We start from the raw sequence: 25,888 nt of genomic DNA on the forward strand, positions 1-25,888 counted from the left end.
ACTAAACCTCCTATTAAAAACTAAATATGCTGGGATGAAGTGAGAGAGTGGCATGGCCATATATACTACCAAACATAAAATAGATAGCTAGTGGGAAGCAGCCACATAGCACAGGGAGATCAGCTCGGTGCTTTGTGACCACCTACAGGGGTGGGATAGGGAGGGTGGGAGGGAGATGCAAGAGGGAGGGGATATGGGGATATATGTATATGTATAGCTGATTCACTTTGTTGTACAGCAGAAACTAACACACCTTTGTAAAGCAATTATACTCCAATAAAGATGTTAAAAAAACAACTAAATATGTATGTTAAACAATTTAAAATATCTTAAAAGCAATTTAAAAGCATCAAATTTCAGACAACATAGGAGTCACCGGGAGAAATCTAAGAGAAAGTGACAAACTAGGGAGGTGAGAACATGGAAGGAAGCCATTTTTGCCCTGAGCACGCCTGGCCAATCTCAGCAAACTTGAACTCTGATTCTGAGCCTCACACAGCACAAGTGACACGGGTGTCAAGGCCCAGGGCCTCCCCACGATAGGTAATGGAGGAGAAGACCCTCTTCCTGTTGAGACATCTGGGGGTACACCTTCATGGTAAGGATGAAATGGAAGTAAACCTGCCCTCATTCACATCCCTAGGAGACCATGGAAAGAAAGAAAATCCTTGAGTAGCTGTAAGCACAAGTCAGTTCTCATGTGAATTTACAGTGTAAATTCCCAGAGCAGGGGTGCTCCATAAAGCCTTTTAAAGTAATCCAAGACAACGCCTCTGTGAATGAAGACCCATTTATTCTGGGCCTCAAAGAACAACCAGAAATGCTTTATGAAGGGTGATGTGCAGCATACAGTCAAAAATAGCCAAGAACATAAGGAAATAAAGCAGTAAGAGGAAGAGTCAGCAGCAGGGGGAAAACAGATATTAGAAATGAGCCTTTTGATATTAGAATGTCAGACATAGATGATAAAACAACTATGTGTACCTAGTCTGGGGAGAGGAGAGGGTGTGCATTGAAAAGAATAAATTAGGATAGAGAGACAATGAGAACCAGGAGTGGCTGTGAACAAAGTCCCAACAAAGCAGGAAGGCAGGGGGAGCAGTGCTCCAGCAATTTCTGAGCCCAAGTGCTGGCAGCTGTAATGGTTTTTTATATAAGTTCTGAATCCGTGGGAGGGGAAGAAATCAAAATAATGAAAAGTACACTAGAAAGAGACTCTATCTTGAATATACCCCCTCTCTACTTTATCTCCACTGTGTTGCCTCAGTATAATTCTTTTGCCTCTCTTGTCTGACCCACGACTACAGCCTTTGTATTACTTTGCTAGGGCTGGCATAGCAAAGTACCATAGACTGGGTGGCTTAAACAACAGAAATTTATGTTCTCACAATTCTGGAGGCAGAAAGTCTGCAGTCAGGGTGCCAGCAGGGTTGATTCCTTCTGAGGCCGCTCTCCTTGGCTTCTGGATGGCCACCTCTTCCTGGTGTCTTCACATGGTCTTACCTTTGTGTATGTCTGTGTCCTTATGTCCTCTTCTCATAAGGACACCAGTCATATTGGATTAAGGTCCACTCTAATGACCTCATCTTAACTCAGTTATATCTTTAAAGACTATTTCCAAATACAGTCACATTCTGAGGTACTGGGGGCTAGGACTTCAACATATGAATTTTGCAAGGACACACCTCAGCCCATAACAGCCTCTGGACTTCGCTCACTTGTCCCTCACCTCTAATCCCCTTGTAGAGTCTTGTCTGGCTGCTCTTTCTAAATTGCAAAACATTCACCTAATCCAAATTCTTAATGGCTTCCCATTGCCTAAAATAAAGTAAGATCACCTTAGAATGGTGTACGGTTGTGACACAAAATGGAACTAGAGGGAACATTATCTCCCACCCCACTGCAAAGAAAATGCGATCTAAGTCAGAATAAGGCCTTGCTACGCAAACAAAATTCCAAGTCGAGTATTCCGAAAACTGAACCCACCCCTCCCAAGCAAAAATCTGGAGCCCCTGTAGAAAGCATAACAAAGTTCTTTTCTGCTCTCCACTCTCCAGATTCGCCACCTGGCACCACTAGCCACTTAAACTAATTTACATTCGGGCTTTACCCAGCAGGCTGGCTCCTAAGCACATCAGACTCACTTTGCTTCTGTAGCATTAGCATGAGTTCCCTCTAGGAGGCATGCCATCCCGCTAATGGCATGATCATCCTTCAACCCAGGAGGTTTGGCATCTCCCTCTATGAGTAAGCTCAAGCATCTTTTGTTCTCTGAAGCTTCCGTAATTACTCCCCCTGCTCCAAACAATCATTCTTCCAACACACACGTATAGGCGCGCGCGCACACGCACTGCCGCCACCACCATCCTATCGCAACCAGCACCTGTCCCATACCTCGACTGGCATTATAAATGAGTCCTCAGCTTGAGATCAGAGACTGGGACGTGTCTATGTACCCGCAACCTCACACAGCCCCCTGGCACACAGCCAGCATTCATTAACTGTTTATTGAATGAAAGCTAGGAGTGGATGGGAAGGAAGCCCTTGAGGAGGGGGAAGCTTCATTTGGCTGTGATTTAGCAAGGTAAGCAGAGACTTTGTGAAGATTGCATTGGTGGGCCATGCCGTGGAGGCAGTGCCCCTGCTGCATTACAGGGTTGCAGGCTCCCTCTCCCTTGTTTCCTAGTCTCCCATCTTTCTTTTTCCCCACCTCTAAATCATCCCACATGCAGCTGCTAGAGTAACGGCTCCAAATAATGGCTGCAAACATGACCCATGTGACTTCCGCTGTTTGAAAACTTTACTAACCACCAAGGGAGTTCAAAACTAGACCTTCCACCACTGCCTTTCCTCGAAGCTTGTGACCAAATGTATTTTTCATTTGCCCCAAATGCAAAGAGCATTGCCCTTTCATGGGATTTTTTCCATGATGCATTTTTCTTCTGGAATCCTACCTAGATTTCCAGCCTGGTGCAGGCACCTTTCAAGGTCCCCCAAACCGGAAGTAACCTCTGCCACTCTCAACTCCCCAGACATTGATCTATGCTACTTATCGAGTTCCACTGTACAGCACGGTTACTCAGTCCTCCTGTTTACATAATGTATAGTACGTACCTCCCCTCTTAGATTATAAACGTCTCAAAAACAGTGACCTTCTTACTCATTTCTTCTTCTCCTCACAGCAAACTGTGAGGAGTTTGTAAATAGACATATAAATGTCTATTCAATGTATTTAGAAAGGGCTTACAATTCTTTAAATTACTGTTATCAACATTCATCCAATAAAAGACTAGAACATCTCAAAGTGTCATTTGAACAATAAGGTATAATACTTTGGTTCAGTTCTGCTATTTTCACTGAAAACATAATAGTCAGACTGTGTTAAGAATAAAAATTCAAACACTGTCAGCTCAAAGAAACACAATACCAGTAATTGGAAATGTTTCCATCTTATTAAATGTTCATTCTTTTAGGAACCATTTGTAGGATTTAAGGAAAATAAGAGGAAGAAGTAACAAGTCCTATGTTCAATAAATATTCTTTATTTATATTTACTGACTTATTTAAATGAGCAACTATGCTTCTTAAAATATAACAGGGACTGGTGCGCGAGGAGAGGGGATTAGGAGCGCTGTTTGGAGGAGCTCCAGAGGCGGGCGCGAGCCGCGTCTGTAAGCGCGGACCCCAGTGACGGGCGTGGGATGCTGGGGCTGCTGCCGCCGCCGCGAGGCCTGTGTGCGAGCGCAGGTCACTGTCCACGCCCCCCTTCCGGGGAGCCTGTGCAGCCCGTCACTGCCGGGGTCCCGGGAACCAGGGACGGCTTACCTGGGAGAGCGCACGGCGCGCCTCGGGCTGGTGCAACGTCACGCCGGCCTCTGCTGCTGCAGGCTCGCCCCGCACTCCGTGCCCCTCCCTCCCGCCCGGCCTGAGTGAGCCAGAGTCCCCGAAAAGGCTGCTCCTTTAACCCTGTCCTGTCTGAGCGAAGAACAGACGCCCTCCGGCGACCTACACGGAGAGGTGGGGCCAAATCCAAAGCTGAGACCCAGGAGCTGTGAGAACAAAGAAGAGAAAGGGAAATCTCTCCCAGCAGCCTCAGAAGCAGCGGATTAAAGCTCCACAATCAACTTGATATACCCTGCATCTGTGGAATACATGAATACACAACGAATCATCCCAAATTGAGGAGCCAGGAGTCAGTGCTGTGCCTCTGAGGTGGGAGAGCCAACTTCAGGACACTGGTCCACAAGAGACATCCCAGCTCCACATAATATCAAATGGCGAAAATCTTCCAGAGATCTCCATCTCAACACCAGCACTCAGCTTCACTCAACGACCAGCAAGCTACAGTGCTGGACACCCTATGCCAAACAACTAGCAAGACAGGAACACAACGCAATCCATTAGCAGAGAGGCTGCCTAAAATCATAAAAAGTCCACAGGCACCCCAAAATACACCACCAGACGTGGACCTGTCCACCAGAAACACAAGATCCAGCCTCATCCACCAGAACACAGGCACTAGTCCCCTCCACCAGGAAGCCTACACAACCCACTGAACCAACCTTAGCCACTGGGGACAGACACCAAAAACAACGGGAACTACGAACCTGCAGCCTGCAAAAAGGAGACCCCAAACACAGTAACATAAGCAAAATGAGAAGACAGAAAAACACACAGCAGGAGAAGGAGCAAGATAAAAACCCACTAGACATAACAAATGAAGAGGAAATAGGCAGTCTATCTGAAAAAGAATTCAGAATAATGATAGTAAAGATGATCCAAGATTCTATTTCCAAGATCCGAAATCTTGGAAATAGAATAGACAAAATGCAAGAAACAGTTAACAAGGACCTAGAAGAACTAAAGAGGAATCAAGCATCGAATAAAAACACAATAAATGAAATGAAAAATACTCTAGATGGGATCAATAGCAGAATAACTGAGGCAGAAGAACAGATAAGTGAGGTGGAAGATAAAATAGTGGAAATAACTGATGCAGAGCAAAATAAAGAAAAAAGAATGAAAAGAACAGAGGACAGTCTCAGAGACCTCTGGGACAACATTAAACGCACCAACAATCGAATTATAGGGGTTCCAGAAGAAGAAGAGAAAAAGAAAGGGACTGAGAAAATATTTGAAGAGATTATAGTTGAAAACTTCCCTAATATGGGAAAGGAAATAGTTAATCAACTCCAGGAGGCACAGAGAGTCCCATACAGAATAAATCCAAGGAGAAATATGCCAAGACACATATTAATCAAACTGTCAAAAATTAAACACAAAGAAATCATATTAAAAGCAGCAAGGGAAAAACAACAAATAACACACAAGGGAATCCCCATCAGGTTAACAGCTGATCTCTCAGCAGAAACTCTACAAGCCAGAAGGGAGTGGCAGGACATAATTAAAGTGATGAAGGAGAGAAACCTGCAACCAAGATTACTCTACCCAGCAAGGATCTCATTCAGATTTGATGGAGAAATTAAAACTTTTACAGACAAGCAAAAGCTGAGAGAGTTCAGCACCACCAAACCAGCTTTACAACAAATGCTAAAGGAACTTCTCTAGGCAAGAAACACAACAGAAGGAATATACCTACAATAACGAACCCAAAGCAATTAAGGAAATGGGAACAGGAACATACATATCAATAATTACCTTAAATGTAAATGGACTAAATGCTCCCACCAAAAGACACAGAGTGGCTGAATGGATACAAAAACAAGACCCATATATATGCTGTCTACAAGAGACCCACTTCAGACCTAGAGACACATACAGATTGAAAGTAAGGGGATGGAAAAAGATATTCCATGCAAATGGAAATCAAAAGAAAGCTGGAGTAGCAATTCTTATATCAGACAAAATAGACTTTAAAATAAAGACTATTAGAAGAGACAAAGAAGGACACTACATAACGATAAAGGGATCGATCCAAGAAGAAGATATAACAATTGTAAATATTTATGCACCCAATATAGGAGCACCTCAATACATAAGGCAAATACTAACAGCCATAAAAGGGGAAATCGACAGTAACACAACCACAGTAGGGGACTTTAACACCCCACTTTCACCAATGGACAGATAATCCAAAATGAAAATAAATAAGGAAACACAAGCTTTAAATGATACATTAAACAAGATGGACTTAGTTGATATTTATAGGACATTCCATCCAAAAACAACAGAATACACATTTTTCTCAAGTGCTCATGGAACATTCTCCAGGATAGATCATATCTTGGGTCACAAATCAAGCCTTGGTAAATTTAAGAATATTGAAATTGTATCAAGTATCTTTTCCGACCACAATGCTATGAGACTAGACATCAATTACAGGAAAAGATCTGTAAAAAATACAAACACATGGAGGCTAAACAATACAGTACTCAATAACGAAGTGATCACTGAAGAAATCAAAGAGGAAATTAAAAAATACCTAGAAACAAATGACAATGGAGACACGACGACCCAAAACCTATGGGACGCAGCAAAAGCAGTTCTAAGGGGGAAGTTTATAGCAATACAATCCCACCTTAAGAAACAGGAAACATTTCGAGTAAACAACCTGACCCTGCACCTAAAGCAATTAGAGAAAGAAGGACAAAAAACCCCCAAAGTTAGCAGAAGGAAAGAAATCATAAAGATCAGATCTGGAGTAGCAATTCTTATATCAGACAAAATAGACTTTAAAATAAAGACTATTAGAAGAGACAAAGAAGGATACTACATAATGATAAAGGGATCAATCCAAGAAGAAGATATAACAATTGTAAATATTTATGCACCCAATATAGGAGCACCTCAATACATAAGGCAAATACTAACAGCCATAAAAGGGGAAATCAACAGTAACACAACCATAGTAGGGGACTTTAACAGCCCACTTTCACCAATGGACAGATCATCCAAAATGAAAATAAATAAGGAAACACAAGCTTTAAATGATACATTGAACAAGATGGACTTAATTGATATTTATAGGACATTCCATCCAAAAACAACAGAATACACATTTTTCTCAAGTGCTCATGGAACATTCTCCAGGATAGATCATATCTTGGGTCACAAATCAAGCCTTGATAAATTTAAGAAAATTGAAATTGTATCAAGTATCTTTTCCAACCACAATGCTATGAGACTAGACATCAATTACAGGAAAAGAGCTGTAAAAAATACAAACACATGGAGGCTAAACAATACACTACTCAATAACGAAGTGATCACTGAAGAAATCAAAGAGGAAATAAAAAAATACCTAGAAACAAATGACAATGGAGACACGACGACCCAAAGCCTATGGGACGCAGCAAAAGCAGTTCTAAGGGGGAAGTTTATAGCAATACAATCCCACCTTAAGAAACAGGAAACATCTCGAGTAAACAACGTGACCCTGCACCTAAAGCAATTAGAGAAAGAAGAACAAAACAACCCCAAAGTTAGCAGAAGGAAAGAAATCATAAAGATCAGATCAGAAATAAATGAAAAAGAAATGAAGGAAACGATAGCAAAGATCAATAAAACTAAAAGCTGGTTCTTTGAGAAGATAAACAAAATTGATAAACCATTAGCCAGACTCATCAAGAAAAAAAGGGAGAAGACTCAAATCAATAGAATTAGAAATGAAAAAGGAGAAGTAACAACTGACACTGCAGAAATACAAAAGATCATGAGAGATATTACAAGCAACTCTATGGCAATAAAATGGACAACCTGGAAGAAATGGACAAATTCTTAGAAATGCACAACCTTCTGAGACTGAACCAGGAAGAAACAGAAAATATGAATAGACCAATCACAAGCACTGAAATTGAAACTGTGATTAAAAATCTTCCAACAGGGCCTCCCTGGTGGCGCAAGTGGTTGAGAGTCCGCCTGCCGATGCAGGGGATACGGGTTCGTGCCCCGGTCTGGGAGGATCCCATATGCCGCGGAGCGGCTGGGCCCGTGAGCCATGGCCGCTGAGCCTGCGCGTCCGGAGCCTGCGCGTCCGGAGCCTGTGCTCCACAACGGGGGAGGCCACAACAGTGAGAGGCCCGCATACCGCAAAAAAAAAAAAAAAAAAAAAAAAAAAAAAAAAAAAAAAAAAAAAAAATCTTCCAACAAACAAAAGCCCAGGACCAGATGGCTTCACAGGCGAATTCTATCAAACATTTAGAGAAGAGCTAACACCTATCCTTCTCAAACTCTTCCAGAATATAGCAGAGGGAGGAACACTCCCAAACTCATTCTACGAGGCCACCATCACCTTGATACCAAAACCAGGCAAGGATGTCACAAAGAAAGAAAACTACAGGCCAATATCACTGATGAACACAGATGCAAAAATCCTCAACAAAATGCTAGCAAACAGAATCCAACAGCACATTAAAAGGATCATACACCATGATCAAGTGGGGTTTATTCCAGGAATGCAAGGATTCTTCAATATACGCAAATCAATCAATGTGATACACCATATTAACAAACTGAAGAAGAAAAACCATATGATCATCTCAATAGATGCAGAGAAAGCTTTCGACAAAATTCAACACCCATTTATGATAAAAACCCTGCAGAAAGTAGGCATAGAGGGAACTTTCCTCAACATAATAAAGGCCATATATGACAAACCCACAGCCAACATTGTCCTCAATGGTGAAAAACTGAAACCATTTCCACTAAGATCAGGAACAAGACAAGGCTGCCCACTCTCACCACTCTTATTCAACTTGGTTTTGGAAGTTTTAGCCACAGCAATCAGAGAAGAAAAGGAAATAAAAGGAATCCAAATTGGAAAAGAAGAAGTAAAGCTGTCACTGTTTGCAGATGACATGATACTATACATAGAGAATCCTAAAAATGCTACCAGAAGACTACTAGATCTAATCAATGCATTTGGTAAACTAGCAGGATACAAAATTAACGCACAGAAATCTCTGGCATTCCTGTACACTAATGATGAAAAATCTGAAAGTGAATTCAAGAAAACACTCCCATTTGCCATTGCAACAAAAAGAATAAAATATCTAGGAATAAACCTACCTAAGGAGACAAAAGACCTGTATGCAGAAAATTATAAGACACTGATGAAAGAAATTAAAGATGATACAAATAGATGGAGAGATATACCATGCTCCTGGATTGGAAGAATCAATATTGTGAAAATGACTCTACTACCCAAAGCAATCTACAGATTCAATGCAATCCCTATCAAACTACTACTGGCATTTTTCACAGAACTAGAACAAAAAATTACAAAATTTGTTTAGAAAAACAAAAGACCCCGAATAGCCAAAGCAATCTTGAGAACGAAAAACGGAGCTGGAGGAATCAGGCTCCCTGACTTCAGACTATACTACAAAGCTACAGTAATCAAGACAGTGTGGTACTGGCACAAAAACAGAAAGATAGATCAATGGAACAGGATAGAAAGCCCAGAGATAAACCCACGCACATATGGTCAACTTATCGTTGATAAAGGAGGCAGGAATGTACAGTGGAGAAAGGACAGCCTCTTCAATAAGTGGTGCTGGGAAAACTGGACAGGGACATGTAAAAGTATGAGTTTAGATCATTCCCTAACACCATACACAAAAATAAGCTCAAAATGGATTAAAGACCTAAATGTAAGGCCAGACACTAGAAAACTCTTAGAGGAAAACATAGGCAGAACACTCTATGACATAAATCACAGCAAGATCCTTTTGGACCCACCTCCTAGAGAAATGGAAATAAAAACAAAGATAAACAAATGGGACCTAATGAAACTTCAAAGCTTCTGTACAGCAAAGGAAACCATAAACAAGACCAAAAGACAACCCTCAGAATGGGAGAAAATATTTGCAAATGAAGCAACTGACAAAGGATTAATCTCCAAAATTTATAAGCAGCTCATGCAGCTCAATAGCAAAAAAACAAACAACCCAATCCAAAAATGGGCAGAAGACTTAAATAGGCATTTCTCCAAAGAAGATATACAGACTGCTAACAAACACATGAAAGAATGCTCAACATCATTAATCATTAGAGAAATGCAAATCAAAACTACAATGAGATATCATCTCACACCAGTCAGAATGGCCATCATCAAGAAATCTAGGGCTTCCCTGGTGGCGCAGTGGTTGAGAGTCCGCCTGCCGATGCAGGGGACACGGGTTCGTGCCCCGATCCCGGAAGATCCCACATGCCGCAGAGCGGCTGGGCCCGCGAGCCATGGCCGCGGAGCCTGTGCGTCCGGAGCCTATGCTCCGCAACGGGAGAGGCCACAGCAGTGAGAGGCCCGCGTACAGCAAAAAAAAAAAAAAAAAGAAAAAAAAAAGAAATCTAGAAACAATAAATGCTGAAGAGGGTGTGGAGAAAAGGGAACACTCTTGCACTGCTGGTGGGAATGTGAATTGGTACAGCCACTATGGAGAACAGTATGGAGGTTCCTTAAAAAATTACAAATAGAACTACCATATGACCCAGCAATCCCACTCCTAGGCATATACCCTGAGAAAACCATAATTCAAAAAGAGACATGTACCAAAATGTTCATTGCAGCTCTATTCCCAATAGCCCGGAGATGGAAACAACCTAAGTGTCCATCATCGGATGAATGGATAAAGAAGATGTGGCACATATATACAACGGAATATTACTCAGCCATAAAAAGAAATGAAACTGAGCTATTTGTAATGAGGTGGATATACCTAGAGTCTGTTATGCAGAGTGAAGTAACTCAGAAAGAGAAAGACAAATACCGTATGCTAACACATATATATGGAATTTAAGAAAAAAAATGTCATGAAGAACCTAGGGGTAAAACAGGAATAAAGACACAGACCTACTTGAGAATGGACTTGAGGATATGGGGAGGGGGAAGGGTAAGCTGTGACAAAGCAAAAGAGAGGCATGGACATATATACACTACCAAACGTAAGGTAGATAGATAGTGGGAAGCAGCCGCATAGCACAGGGAGATCAGCTCGGTGCTTTGTGACCGCCTGGAGGGGTGGGATAGGGAGGGTGGGAGGGAGGGAGACGCAAGAGGGAAGGGATGGGGGAAGAGATGTATATGTATGACTGATTCACTTTGTTATAAAGCAGAAACTAAAAATATATATATATATATATAACAGGGACATAATTTGAGAATTGTGGTGTCACAAGCTCATGGGACACAAAATGGTCTCATTTGGGGACAAACACTAATGTTACTGAGCTCTGCCTCAGAGACGAGTATTGAATTCCCTGGCTGTTTCTCAAATGAAAAATGGTATACACACTCTCAATTGTAGCACCCAGTTTGTAAAGAGAAATAAATGTACTCTCTCCATTAGTGGAATGAATTAGGTGGATGACCTAAAATTTTCTGAAGTTTTGGGTTCTTTATATGTCAAGAAGGAAATTATCCTAAACATATGCATACACCTTCAGTAAGCTATTCTGGAAATGTCAGTGTTGGTAGCATATAGGATTTCACGTAGCCTGCCAAGAAATGGAACAAATATGTTCTTAAGAGGTAATTTGCTGAAATGAGAATATTAAGTTTCTTAAGTATTCTGCTAGTTAAATGCACGTAAATGTGCATTAATAAATGCACATAAGTGCTCACAGAATTCATGCCCAGACATCACCCTTATTGGCCCTACTAAACCCAGCAGGTATGACGTGTATAGCTATTTACAGTGCTATTAAATGTGAATATTGCATCTCGCATCTCCATCCTTAGAAAGCTTTCTATATCAATCTTCTACGGAACATGGGTCTTTCTCTCTGGGCAGATTATGCAGAAGACTTTTTTTTTTTTTAATGTAAGTTGGTTAAATAGCTTAAGTCAGGGGAATTTTTCTCACATTGAGATTTATTGGATTGTGAGTAATCTCTCAAGGGAAGTGCCAGAAGCCCCATCAGCTGAGTTATTTAATTAAAACTATTGTGGAGTAAGTAGAAGAGATGGTGTGCAGGGGAATAATTTCTCATTGATCCCTGAAGGATGGGCTTGATAGTCTTAAAATTCTTAATGGTTTCAAAATCTTAAATGTCTTCAGAAATGTTCCCGAAGGAACAGAAAAGCTATCCTGTTTGCAACCTCCACTCCCTATAAAAACCAAACAAAAACAAAAACCAGCAACCAAGAGCAGAGCTTAGGGACAAGTCTTCTTTCTATAAACGCTAAACCAGCTGCCCCTGGACAGCATCGGCTCAAAGAGAAAGCGGGCTGCACAGCCCTAAGCTTCTGGTCCTGAGAGCTTGACCCTTTTCCTTCTTTCTTCAGTTATTTATTTTCCTTTCACTTCTTCGTTTTTAAATTTCCCAAATCCAGCATTTTTATCTTACAAAATTTTTTATCATTTTACCCTCCGTCAGGACTGTGATCTGTCGGGATGCACATCCCCGTAAGGTCTCTTTGAAGGTCCCTGACGCCTCCCCCTAATCCTACGAGAAGTTTCTGAGAGAAGATGCGGTGAACACACCTCCATCGGGGCTGTTCTCAACCTTTGATGAGAGGAATTTTTTAGAAAGAATCTAGAAGCCGAGACGGTCCAGGGGAGGGTCTCAGTGTGCGTGGGCCCAGCAGGTTCCGATTACCCTCAGGGGCTCTTACTCACAAAGCCACAATCCCCACCCTGCACTCACACCACACACCAGCAGCACCCACTCTGCAGAGGAAGCGTGTTCCAGAACCCGCAGTTCGCAGCCACCCGAGTGCTGGGGAGAGGGGGGTTGTGGTCACAAGTGATAGAAGAGGTGCAAGTTGTCTCGATCGCTGAGGGTTGAAGGAGGAAAACCCAAGAACTGTGTGTCTCTGCTGCACGAAGACCATCTCCAAGGGCCACAGGGGAGCCAGTGCTCCTGCTTCAGCTGTAGTTCATTCTCGAGCCAAAGCCACCCTTACGCTATGGTCATCTTGGAAATAACAATAGCTGCTCAAGGAAGGGTAGGGCTTGTGGAAGTAAACAAAACAACCACAGGCAAAGATCACAGCCAGGTGCCTCCCCTGCTCTGGACTGCCTGAGTGGATTTCCCAACAAGTCTAGGGAAAATGTTCTCTTCTGGATGTTGACCCGGCTGAGAAGTGGGAAAGCCTGGGCGGCCTCGCAGGGCATGGTGGTAGCACAGTGGACATAGGCCTGTGCCCTCAGGTGGACAAACAGAAAAAACTATTCTCACCAAACCCAAATGTGTATTTGTTCCTGTACGTTAAACTTTACCTGCCATTCAATTGTTGAATCTAATTTTGTACATAAATCCAGTATTGCCTTGTTTCAGAGTTGTTTTTTATGTCTCCCTTTTTGATTTTTGATTACAGAGCTTTACCCCAAAGCCTGAGCGCTGAATCTCATGGTGATATGTGCTCTCAAGCATCTCCTCCCTGGCTTAGCAAACAGAAAGCAAGTCAATAAAAACAACCTTGGCCTGGGTTCTGGTAACTAGTTCACTTTCAGATTCCCATAAATTTCACCCTTGAGAAGTGCAGTGACCATAACCTTGCCTTCCACGAATCTTAAAATGCTCTTCACCATTTGCCTTCTCTATGTACTATTTTATTTCATTAAGGAGTGAGACTTCTCAGCCTTGAAAATGTTTTTGTTTTCATCAGTTGGCTATTTCTTATTGATACTACTTAATATCTTTTCTCTTCCTTAAATGAAAAACTGCTGAAATGTAACATTTCACAGAACCCTTTTTTATTCTCATATATGTATGTATATAACACAGTTATACAGATGGGGAAACTTTCATGACTTATTTCTGAGCTTGTAAGAATGGACCTTAAGAGAGTTTATTATTTATTAATATTACCTATTGTTATCTATTAATAATTATTTATTAATTCTTTAAACAGTAGATATGAAAGAATTTTTTTCTTATTCTTCTACCTCACTTAAAAACAAACAAACAAACAAACCCATCCCCAAAGCAAAAGAGAAGCATCTGACAGGCAAAGCTGAAAGAATCCAGCAGGGACAAAACATGCTGGTATGTATTGGTGACCCATGTAACAGGAGAGTAAGAAAGACTCTTTTTCCATGGCCTCTTAGCCCTGTTTGGAATTTCCACTGACAGGCAAAGAAGGCTTTTAGACAAAGGCTTCCCCTCCATCATTTTGCACCTTTCACTAATATATAAGGTAATGCAGTTTTCTTCTTTCCTTCTGAATTTGGGATAGATAACACACAAGCTGAAATGAGAGTATGAAAATATTCTCAAGATACGCTGCAAAATATAATTGCATAACACATCTGGATTCCTATGCCTTTTGAAGCATTAAGTCAACACATTGAAATAAACCAAGCCATGAATTTTAAACCAGAATAAACTGCATTCATTGTTGATCAATCCTATGTGTTGGCTTGCAAAGTAGGTTAAAGCAGAGCCAGAGTTATCTATTTTTTAGATAATATTTAAAGGAATTCTCCTGAATGCTACTCCGCCCAACTCCATGTCCAAATATTCTGACTTACCTCCTTCAAGGTAAACTTCAAATTCCCCCCTTTCAGGGAATCTATCCTCAGTTTCCTGGTTGAAAGTAAATTCTATCCTCTGAACTACAATAGCACTTACTCTTTGCTTTACATTATAATTTGTGATATACAACTTTTATCTCCCTTAATGCTCTGCATTCTGTTTAGAGCTAAGATCATGTCTTTCTAGCTTCCCCACCACAGACATTATCTTGAATATAGTAGGTTCTCAATAAGACTTGATGAGTGAATTAATGGATAAGTGAATTCGGTCCCACAAATCAGCACACCCATTTCTACAGCCAGATCTGGGCCACTCCCCCATTTCCAGATTTAAATAAAATTTAAATCCTGAGATCACCCCAACATTAGAAAAAAAAAAAAAGTAGGGCTTCTCTGGTGGCACAGTGGTTGAGAGTCTGCCTGCCGATGCAGGGGACGCGGGTTCGTGCCCCGGTCCGGAAAGATCCCACATGCCGCGGAGCGACTGGGCCCGTGAGCCATGGCTGCTGAGCCTGCGCGTCCGGAGCCTGTGCTCCACAACAGGAGAGGCCACAGCAGTGAGAGGCCCGTGTACTGCAAAAAAAAAAAAAAAAGTAACTGGCAAGAGAAAAGCAAATACTGATGTTGATGGGAATAGAGATAAGACCCATCTAAGACCGAGCATGGATGACACACAGGGAGCCCCATCCCACCCAGGAAAGAATGAAACCTTAAAAAGGAGACAGTGAGGAACATCCCGTGTCAAAGTTGAGATGTGGGGGTTGGAGTGTGGAAGATCACAGAGTGAGAAATCTATGTGATACAGTAACACAGAGCACCAGAATGTGTGGAGGGGACCATCTAACCCTCTCCTGTACACATGAGCTAAGAGGAAACCCATCTGGCTCCTACACCAGTTACGCGTCTGTCCTGCATCTCGAGTCTCCCCCGCTTCTTCCCTCCCTCCCCTCGCTATACCCTCTCCAGTCTTTAACACGAATGGTCCCCCCACTTCGATGTGAGCATCCTTCAATGCCACGGCCTCTGTCCCATGTACAAGTACTTTCTTAGTTAACCATCTTCTTCACGTGTGCTGGATGACTCCAAAATTGGTATTTTCAATCCTGAACTTCATTATGGTTTGTCATTCCATAATTTCAGCCGTGAGCTGGTCAAAGGCTACCTTATAACTCAATGCATCTGAAACTGAACTTATTTACTCTCTTCCAAGCCAAACCGGTCTCTTAATTTTCCATCTTTTTAAGTGAAACCATCATTTTTCAGTCCCTGAATCATAAAAATTTGGAATCCTTGTTTTCCCTCTTCCAGACCTCCAGGCCAAATCAGAATGAAGATCTTACCCTTAACTTAGATAATTACCTGTGAACTGCTCACAATTGCAATTGTATCCTTCTTCACTGTTTTTATTAGAAATTCAATAGATTTGAGAGAAGTTTCATAAAACATTTTTAAGACAGATGGGAAATAAAACACCTGTATAAGAAAAACACCTGATTGTGAACTTGGAAGACCCTTGTATTCCTTCCTGGTTCTATCTCCTTCCTGACTGTGCTTCGGAGATCTGCTTTCCTTAGAGTTTTACCATACGTTTGTATCTATAAGTAGCATATTGTTTAGTTGCATGTCTCTAAACTTTAAAGGAAAGGAATCATCCCCTGTGTGTTTTTTTGAAACTTGCTTTTTTCTTTCACACAATGTTCCCAAAATTCATCCCTGTTGATGAACCTCGCGATCAGTCATTCATTTGTTGGCTATCACGGTGATCTGCTGCCTTAAACATCATCAGGCATTTCTCCTACATGTGGGCAATCCCCAGAATATACAATAGAAAGAATGATTAGGTCTTAGGAATGGGGTTCTTTAACTAGCTAACGCAATATCATTTTCCAAAATAGATGTGATGGCTAATTTTAGGTATGAATTTGGAGGGTGGTTTTGGATAAGATTAACATTTAAATTGGTGAATTTTGAGTAAGCAGACTGGCCTACATAATGTGGGTGGGCCTCGTCCAATCACCTGAAGGTCTGAATACAACAAAAAGACTGGCCTCCCTGGCTTCCTTTCCGCCTGCATCTACACCATCACTGGTTTTCCTGGGTCTCCAGCCTGATGGCCCACACTGCAGTCTCCATGATCACATGAGCCAATTCCTCATGATCAATGTCTTTCTATACACAGACACATCCTATTGGTTCTGTTTCTCTGGAGAACTCTGAATATTACCAATACCAATAGTACAGTAGATCCACCAACTTACACTCCTACTAGCAGTGGATAAGCGTTCCAATCCATAAAATAATAGTTGTTCACCCTGCCCCTTCAACTCTTCCCCTTCTATAAGGATGCAACTAGTTTAATCTTCTAGGTGGTGAAAAAAAAAGTGGTCATTATTTGTCTCCATCTGAAAACATTCAGAGACTTCCCACAGTCTACACTGCAGGGTCAAGTTCCAACCCCATTAGGCTCAGCAACATTGGGCCATCCCATCTTTCCAAGTTCTTCTCCGACACTCTCCTGCCCCATGGGCTTCGGCTTCTTTTTTAAACATAGGATCTACTGTATAAAACCTTACCTGGGGCCCCAGAGCACCTCTGCTGTAAGAGCAGAGAGAGGGTCCCACTGTCACAGTTTCTTCCTCACCCTCAAGGCTGCCTCTCAGGCAGTGAGGGGCCCCGGAGCCCGGGTGAGACCTACTCCTCCTGGAGCTCTGTGCTCCAGGCAGACCATCCAGTCTCTGTTCCCTGCGTGAACCAGACTTCCTCATCCCTTCTCCACACCATCAGTACCCCCGGAGATGCCCTTTTCTCTTCTTCCCTCACACCAGTCTCTCTATGCTAAAAAATTCCTGGTACAAACTATTATGTATTAAATAAGCTATAAGGATATATTGTACAACACAGGGGAATATAGCCAATATTCAATAATGACCATAAATGGAGTATAAGCTTTAAAAATTGTGACTCGCCACATTGTACACCCGTAACTTATATAATATTGCACAGCAACTCTACTTCCTTTTTTTTTTTTTAATTGTTCACGTTCACTCTGCTGGTGTCAAGCTCCGCTCCCTCTCATTTCTGGCTCTTTGGAAACGCCAGCTGGTTTCATCCTGGTGCTGCGGCTCAGCAGCTCAGCAGCCTTCACTTGGTTAATGACCCTGACTTCAGTTTCCTCAGCTGTCTAATGTGAACACGCTAATCTCCCGCCTGCTGTTTCACAGGCATTAAACGAGAGGACAGGCATTTACTTCACACACAGTAGGCACCTAATCAGAGTTAGCTAGCAGAGTTTTGGGGGTGCATCATACATTTGGGGGGACATTTCCATAAATATAACCACATTTGCCTTAAGTGACTAGTAAAGCCAGAGACACATGGGTTACGGTAATTTTCTCCACAAGCCCACTTCCACCGCAAACTCTGCCGTGAAAGGGCTGCCTTTGAAATGTCACCTCTCAAGTCGCCTCGGCGTATTTTTCCATGAGGCAGTGAAATAAATGCAGCCATTCTTGCCACTAAATGCTCTAAGTCAGTTACCGATTAAGAAAGGCCTGTTCTGAAGGTAACACATGTTTTAACATAATTTTGCATTAACAATATCATTTATCCAGAATAAGACATCCAATGTGCTCTTCAACTCTGGGCTGAAAACTCAAGGGGGAGGGAGGCCAAAAGGACAAGCAATGATGGATGTCTCCACATTCAAGGGTCCCCGCCTGCTCCTATGCCCCACAAGCTGGCACTTTCCATCCTGTAATTGCAACTCTATCCAATGGACACAAACGAAGTCTGAGAACTTGAACAGATTAACAGATTACTAGACCTTACTTCCCTTCAGTGTCCTCACTCGAAAAGCAAGGTTACATCCACAACCAAGTGTGCAGGGGGCGTTAAACGAGAGACCTAGGTAAGGTACTGATCAAGTTTCTCACACATCATCAGCTTCCAGTGAACAGAAGAAATCAGTATGTTTAGAGAGCATGTGGCTCAATTCCTTCACCTCTTTGACGATCTTAACGATCTATTATACAAATTAAGATTTCCGGATTCCAAGTCCAATCTTTCACTGTTAAATAGATCATCAACTCCCCCTTTATGTTATACAAGCATGTAAGATTTGTAGATCCTGATATGTTGTTAATAAAGCACACATGGAAGAATTTAAGTATATCTAAGGTTAATTTAGTATATTTAAGGTTAAGTATATTTAAGTATATTTAATGTAAATACAGCTACTATATTTTAATAAATTCACTATCTTTCTTAGTTTTAAAAAAATACGAAGCTCTCCAAATCTCAAAAGTGGATGAAATACTCTCGCTGGCTGGTTAATGCAATCTATTCTTTAAAAATATAAATGATCAAAAACAACAGCAAAATATGTTTAAGAATACCATCAGATTCTAACCTGAACTAGACGGAGAGTTGGCCGCCCCTTTCTTGGTGACTGACTGAAAATCTCACCACTGTTTTTGAAAAAGCCCCATAAGGCAGAGATCTCCCTTTTCCTGTCCTCAAAATAATAACAGGAGAAATAAATCTGGATAAAATTAAGAAAATATTGCCAAAATCATTCATACATGATGCTAAAAATCCTACTTTGGTGTGGCAACCATAATTTAGTTCTCAATAATTTAGTGCTACCCTCTATCCTAAACCTTCACAAGAGGTCAAGCTACCTGTTTTTGTTTTGTTTTGTTTTTAATAAAAATTGCATATGTTTAGGGCATATACAACAAAATGATATGTGGAATGATTACTATAGTCAAGCTAATTTACACATCTTCTCCCCATATAGTTACCATTTTTTGGTGATAAGAGCACCTGAAATCTACTCTCTTAGCAAATTTCCAGTGTTCAAGACAATGATATTAACTATCATTAATGTCTTCATGCTGTACATTGGGTCTCTAGACTTGTTCATCCTGCATAACTTCAACTCTGTACTCTGACCAACATCTAGCTCCCCCGTTCCCCACCTCCCCACCCTGGTAACCACCGTTCTACCTGTTTTCTCTTTTCCTTCTTTTTTTTTTTAATTGGGGTATAGTTGTTTTAAAATGTGTTGTTAGTTTCTACTGTACAGTGGAGTTCCTTGTGCTATACAGCAGGTTCTTATTAGTTATCTATCTTATACATATTAGTGTATATATGTATATATGTACAATATCTTCTTTAGCCATTCCTCTGTTGATGGACATTTTTGTTTTTTTAATATTTTAATTTTATTGGAGTATAGTTGGTTTACAATGTTGTGTTAGTTTCAGGTGTACCTTTTTTCAATTGGTTGTTCTTTACAGAAATCGGAATAACCTGATTTGGGACCCAAACTACAAAAGCTCACCACACGAGGCAGGGTGGGGAAGGGCATCTATTTCTGGCCATGGTGGCTCAGGCCATGTGTCAAACAGCTCACCCCTAAGACCCTTCCCATCCTCTCCGTCACTTGCATGGCTAATCAGAGTGGACTCTACACTGCAGACTTGCAAACAGCATTTAGCAGGTGGCTGCACACAACAGCAAATGAGATCTTGAGTGGCAAAATGGAGTCTGTAATAAGTAAGTATTTAACTAAAGAGATTTTGCTAATTGACACTCTGTAAGCCTCACCCATATACACAGAATTATTATTGAGCTTAGCTACACCTAAACAGAAAGGGAAAACTTACACATGGGAATTTTTCCTACTTCCTGACCATTAGATATTCCTTATATAGCACTTTAAATTGTTCTTTTATAATACGGATTTCTAAAAAAAAGAAAGCACTATATCAGGTGGTATATGATGTACTCTGCTGGAGGTCTATTTGGGATATAATTTGAGAGACACCAGACAAGAAACACACAGTCCCAAATTATTTCCTTCCCTAGACTATCTATCTGTGACAACTAAAAATTTCATCACTAGTCATTTTGTATCAAAAGCCTAGGAAATAATAACAGTGACAGTAATAATAATACCTACCATTCCCCGACTACCATGGGCCAAATTCCTTACATATATGATCCCTAAACCATTCAACAAAGAGGATGGTATTATTAACTCAATTTACTGTTCAGGAACCTGAGATTCAGAGGGACTGAGCAGCTAATATAAGGTTATAAAGGAAGTAAAGGCTGTAAAACCCAAGTTTTTCCAACATACCACACCCAATCCATGTGGCTATTACTTGTAGGACTAACTAAGCATCAAACCACAATCACTGGTAGACATGGCAGGAAATACTTCAAGAGATCATTCGATTCTTTCTGAAATGACAGCTTGCAATTTCTGAAGCATCTTCTCTAGTGAAACTTGGATGAAGCTAAAAACAGAGCCAGTGCTTGAACTCTGCCTAGGACTCACTAATAAACCCAGATTTGGTGTTACAGAAAGGACTCTGAACAAGCAGGGTTGGAAGCAAAAGGAAATGGGACTACGTCACAGGAGGTGTCTGACCCCTGAACCCAAACATTGCCAACATCAGCTTCATCTAGGTTCAAGTTCTCATTAAGACAAGATAAAGCCTGTGCTTTCTCCCATGACATTCGAATTCATGAGATGCTTCTTCTACTCAGAAATGATAGCACATTAAGAAAAATGGAATTGTATTATATCTTTGAAACAATAATATAGAACCTAGAAATGGAATTGGAAAATGGCACAAAAATATGATAAAACATTTCACAGTTTCTACTTGGTCTTTACAGAAACAAATATTGTAGATGGGTAAAAAGGTAAATAAAAATTTCACTTACCTGATGGAACCACCTGTATCACCTTTTCCCAGGTTCCATGTGGGAAAGTATGAAGAAAGCAGGAATAGAAGCCAACATCCACCTCAGAGGCATTATGGAAGGACAAGGTCATATCGTTAGAGGCCATGGTTGAATTTGAAAAGTAAACCCTATCAGCGTACGGCTCTCTTATGATCACACGGTAAGTAGGGTTGAAAATGGCTATGGACTCTCTCTCCAGTGTCTTGATCTTGAACCACTCCATCTGGGTTAAAGTGTCCTTTGATGGATACACACATTCTAGGGCCATATTCTTAGCAAGTTTAACAGTTGTGTCCCAAAATCTCTCTTCACATTGAGCTGAAAGACACACCATCATGTGATCATGTGAATTCAATTAGACATGATGATTGAAACACCAAACAGACATCTGAAGCTTACTCTAGACCTATCAAGATAGTAAATTGAGATCATGGTAAAGGCTAACAGTTTCTACCTTAGTCTAAAAAGGTTTCCACTGCTGATAATTGGTATTTACAACTTGTAGTTTTTCTGAACAAGTAAGAAATTATCTAAGCCAACTAAGGGCATTATAAATTCTGAACATGTCACACTATAAGACTAAAAAAGGAGTAAATTCTTTAAATGAAGACATTATCTTTACCTTTGTATACATAAAGAATAGCCAAGAGGAAAGTAAGGCAATCCATCTCTGGAACCTGTTTGGGAGGCCAGTCCACAGAAAGACAATTTATAATGTCACATTGAGAGCCCCAGCACGATGCACTGTTTCCTTCCTCTCAGATCCTATCAGCAGTGTCTTCTTTATCTGAAGTATGAACACAGGAAAAAGGTCTTAGCTTCAAAGTCAGGTTTGCTCTCGTACAAAGATGGGCAGGTTTGAGTTACTTCTCTCTCGGGGAAATAGCTTCTTTTCAAGCTTTCATTTTCTACAAAGATTCATTCATTTGAACAAACATTCTCTGAGTGCGTGCTCTGGGCCCAACTCTGCTCTAGGTGATGAGGATACAGCAATTAAAAAAAAAAAAAAAATCCTTGCCGTAATGGAACTTACATTCTAGTGGGAGGAGGCAGAAAATAAAATAAAGAAGGACAAAATAGAGTTAGGTGGTAAGTGCATGAAGAAACACAAAGCAGGACCGGGATGGTGTGGTAGTGTTCCCCCCTGGATAGGAGGGCTGGGAAGTCTGCACTGAGAATGTGAGATCGGGGCAGAGACTACAGGGCGCAGGAAGGGGCCTGCTGCTCCACCACATGGACGGCCCACGGGGCATGGCCTTCCTGTCCCCTCAGCCTCTTCGCTGACCTCAGGCATTTGCTTCGGGGGTGATGAAGGGACCACTGATGGCCCTCCAGATTCCAAAGTGTCGTGGCTCAGGGAATATGCAAATCCACCATTATCACTGATTTTTTTAAACTTTTTATTTTGAAATAAGTGTACAGTCACAGGAATTTGCAGAAATAGTACAGAGAGGATCTGTGTACCCTTCACCTTATTTCCCCCATGGTTCTGTCTTATATAATCTTAGTAGGTACGTCATTACTCCCTTCCCTCTCTAATAAAATAACAGTTCAGTTTCCTAAGAACTTGCTGGGAACGTATAACCATGTCAGCATAAAAATATATTATTGCCTCTGTAACAAGAGGCAACAATGTAAGAATGCATTTGACCCCTGATGAGAGGTTCAAAATAAAAGGGGGGTGAAAACTGAGAAAAGGGGGAGCAGGCACCACTAAAGACAACTTTGCCTAATGCTGACTCTGAGCCTATGTGATTCCATCTAAAAGTTCACCAGCAGGTGTCTTCTCCTTAACATCAGTATCTAATGTGGGAACTTTCTCAGGAAACATAAAATCAAATATGAAATAAAAAATGTAATGATAATCAGAACAAAATTATAATGTGTCCATATAATAACATATAATGCTGCCTTATGGTTACAGAGCATTCTATTTTCCAAAACCTTTCACATCTATATTATCTGTGCCTATAATAGCTCTGTGATATAGTCAGATGAAGTAACTCTCATCTCTGTCTTGTAAGTAATTTAATGAAGCAATTTGATGAAAATTTTACTGAGCTCTACCAGGTACCCTGCTTAGGTCCTGGAGACACAAGCATGAGAAAGACACAGTCTCTGCCCTCTAGTCATGCATAACGTATTGGGTCAGATAGATTAAAGGAGCAATTCATTATAATAAAACTAGATCATTTCTTTGATCAAGTTTTACAACATCCCAGAGAGGAACAATTCATTCTAACAGATTCGGGGAAGATTTTGTAAAAAACAACAACAAAAAAAGTGTACCACATCCTGGGCCTTCCAACCTGAATGAGACTTTCCAAGTAGAGAAATAAGAAGAGGAGATAAAGGTGCAAAAACACAGGGCATTTTCAGGAAATGATGTGATTACCGTCTAGTGGGTGGGAAGGGACAAAAATGAAATTGGGTCTGGTTTGAAAATGTCTTGAATGACATCCATAAGGGAGTTCAAACTTGACTTTTTTTTTTTTTTTTTTTTTTTTTTCTGCCGTACGCGGGCCTCTCACTGCTGTGGTCTCTCCCGTTGCGGAGCACAGGCTCCGGACGCGCAGGCTCAGCGGCCATGGCTCACGGGCCCAGCCGCTCCGCGGCATGTGGGATCCTCCCAGACCGGGGCACAAACCCGTGTCCCCTGCATCGGCAGGCGGACTCCCAACCACTGCGCCACCAGGGAAGCCCCCAAACTTGACATCTTGCTTACATCTGTCACTCCGGCGCCAAGCACGATTCCTGGGACATGTGTCTAAGGCATAAACAATAACAGTTCTAGGAGGAACTTGTTTTAAAACATCATTATAGCTGGAGCCATTGAGAGGAGATGGGGACAGACAATGATAAGAGATTAGATTGTGTAGACAGATAGGATGAAGATTTTCTGATACAATGCTAAGAGCAAGGGGAAGCTGTTGGAGGCTTTTAGGCACCAGAATTACGTGATCTGATTTAAATTCTTAGAAACAGAGCTGAGCACCCTCTCCTCACTCCTAACAAAAACCTGTTTTGGTTTGGGCATCCATGTCTCCCACACCACTGGGATATTATGACAAATCTGAGCCATTCCACTGACAACTATGACTAATTTGGGGGCCGGAGGTGGAGAAGCCAAGCGTGGACTGAGTAGATCCAATCAGAGTCAAGGAAATTATATTTCACGTCAGAAAGACAGAAAGACCCTCAGTGAATGCCTGCCCCGGCACTGGGAGTAAGGACTCAGGAATGTGGGAGGATTACTGGGAAAAAAGTGCTCATTGATAATAACTAGTAGTAACCCCTTCATTTGCAAGGCACCGAAGTCAGCGTAGCTCAAGGATGAAGAAAGCAGAAGGGCACTTGCGTTCTGATGTGTCTAAACTCAAAGGACCTAGAGGTCTCGGATGTGAACGAAAGGTGCAGAAAGACACGGAACTGAAGGTAAAGTTCAACTGTTACAACTTTGCTAAGGATGAGCCCTATTTATCAATGTCTAACCAAAGGCAAACAGAGACTGGCCCGGAGCTATTTTTGTTGTGTAGGCAGCCATTTCTTGCATGATTTATGAAGGGATTTTGGCTCAAGGTTTGTTTTCTAATAGAGCTGTCTGTATAAAAGAGCTTCATCCTCAAGGATGGCATTAATCAAGATATTCCTGGATTTCTCTACTGTTAATATGTCTCAGCAAACCTCAGAAGTGACTTCGTCTCACACGTTCATCTGGGTTGGGTGCCCCTACGTGGCCTGGGCTGGGTGCCCCTCTTCAGACCTGCTGCTTCCTCTCCTGGCTGTCCTTACAGACCTTCTCCACCTCCTCAGCCACACTGCTCTGCCCTCTGTGAGATGTTCTGCTTTCCTGGATGCCGGTGCCCTTTCTGAAACTGGGAGGATCCTAGTCTCCCCTCGGTTCCCCAAGCCAGCATTTCCCAGCCTGCGCTGAGACTCCTGCTGTGTCTGGGAGCCCATTCCTGCTCCCACATCTTTCCTCCCCAGCTTGGACAACTGTCCACATGCTGAGGACCCGAGGCCTGTGAAAGAGAAAACCTGGGCTAAGCCCTGAGAACAAGCTGCTGGGCCGGAAGGGTCACAGCTGTGTGGTCCTTAGTCCCCTCCCTTGTTTTTAGAGGCAGACCTGATGGTGCCCGTGGCTGGGAGGTCTGGGCTGCTCAGAGGCTCCTGCTTCCAGGGGGTGCAAGTGGTCCAGGTTTCCATTCCCTGCCTCACAGCATCTTCTTAAGAGAATCTTTCCAACCAGGGCCTGTGGTGAGTCACAGACCTGCCCCCAGGACAGGTTCCACTGCCGCTGAGGGGCCATAAAAACGTACTTCCATTCAAAGCAAAGACTTTAGTTCAGCCTCAGGGGGATCCTCCAGAACAAGCCAGCCCACTGTCCCATTGCTGGAAATAGTTTGGCTGGAACTCAGACATGCCCGTCTGTCTACGTGTCTATGGCTGTTTCCATGCCACTATGAGTAGCTGCAGCAGAGACCATGTGGCCTGCAGAGTCAAAAGTATGAGCTTTCTGGCCCTTTGCAGAAAAAGTTCACCAGCCCTTGCTTAGGGTTATTTATACCTGGAGAGCGAATCTTTATTATTGAAGTTCATCCTTGCTCAGGCTTACTTGAAGGAAGGTAGTTTAAGCCTGATAGCCCGACACTGGTAAAAGAGCTAAATTTTCTTATTCTCAAGACCCAAAC

At 41.9% G+C, this 25,888-nt stretch overlaps 1 protein-coding gene across 1 annotated transcript in view; it reads right to left on the bottom strand.

Moving 5' to 3' along the window:
- CD226 (CD226 molecule) overlaps positions 1 to 21,865 on the bottom strand; it is an 81,572-nt gene extending 59,707 nt beyond the window's left edge. The window contains exons 1-2 of the mRNA XM_060119596.1: positions 21,820 to 21,865; positions 21,177 to 21,515 (exon numbers count right to left, since the gene is read on the bottom strand). Of these exons, the coding sequence (XP_059975579.1) occupies positions 21,177 to 21,515; positions 21,820 to 21,865 (385 nt within the window). The remainder of the gene's footprint in view (positions 1 to 21,176; positions 21,516 to 21,819) is intronic.
- Between the last annotated feature and the right edge of the window lie 4,023 nt (positions 21,866 to 25,888).

Source organism: Mesoplodon densirostris, chromosome 15 (assembly GCF_025265405.1).
Source record: "Mesoplodon densirostris isolate mMesDen1 chromosome 15, mMesDen1 primary haplotype, whole genome shotgun sequence".
NCBI classification, from domain to species: Eukaryota; Metazoa; Chordata; class Mammalia; order Artiodactyla; family Ziphiidae; genus Mesoplodon; species Mesoplodon densirostris.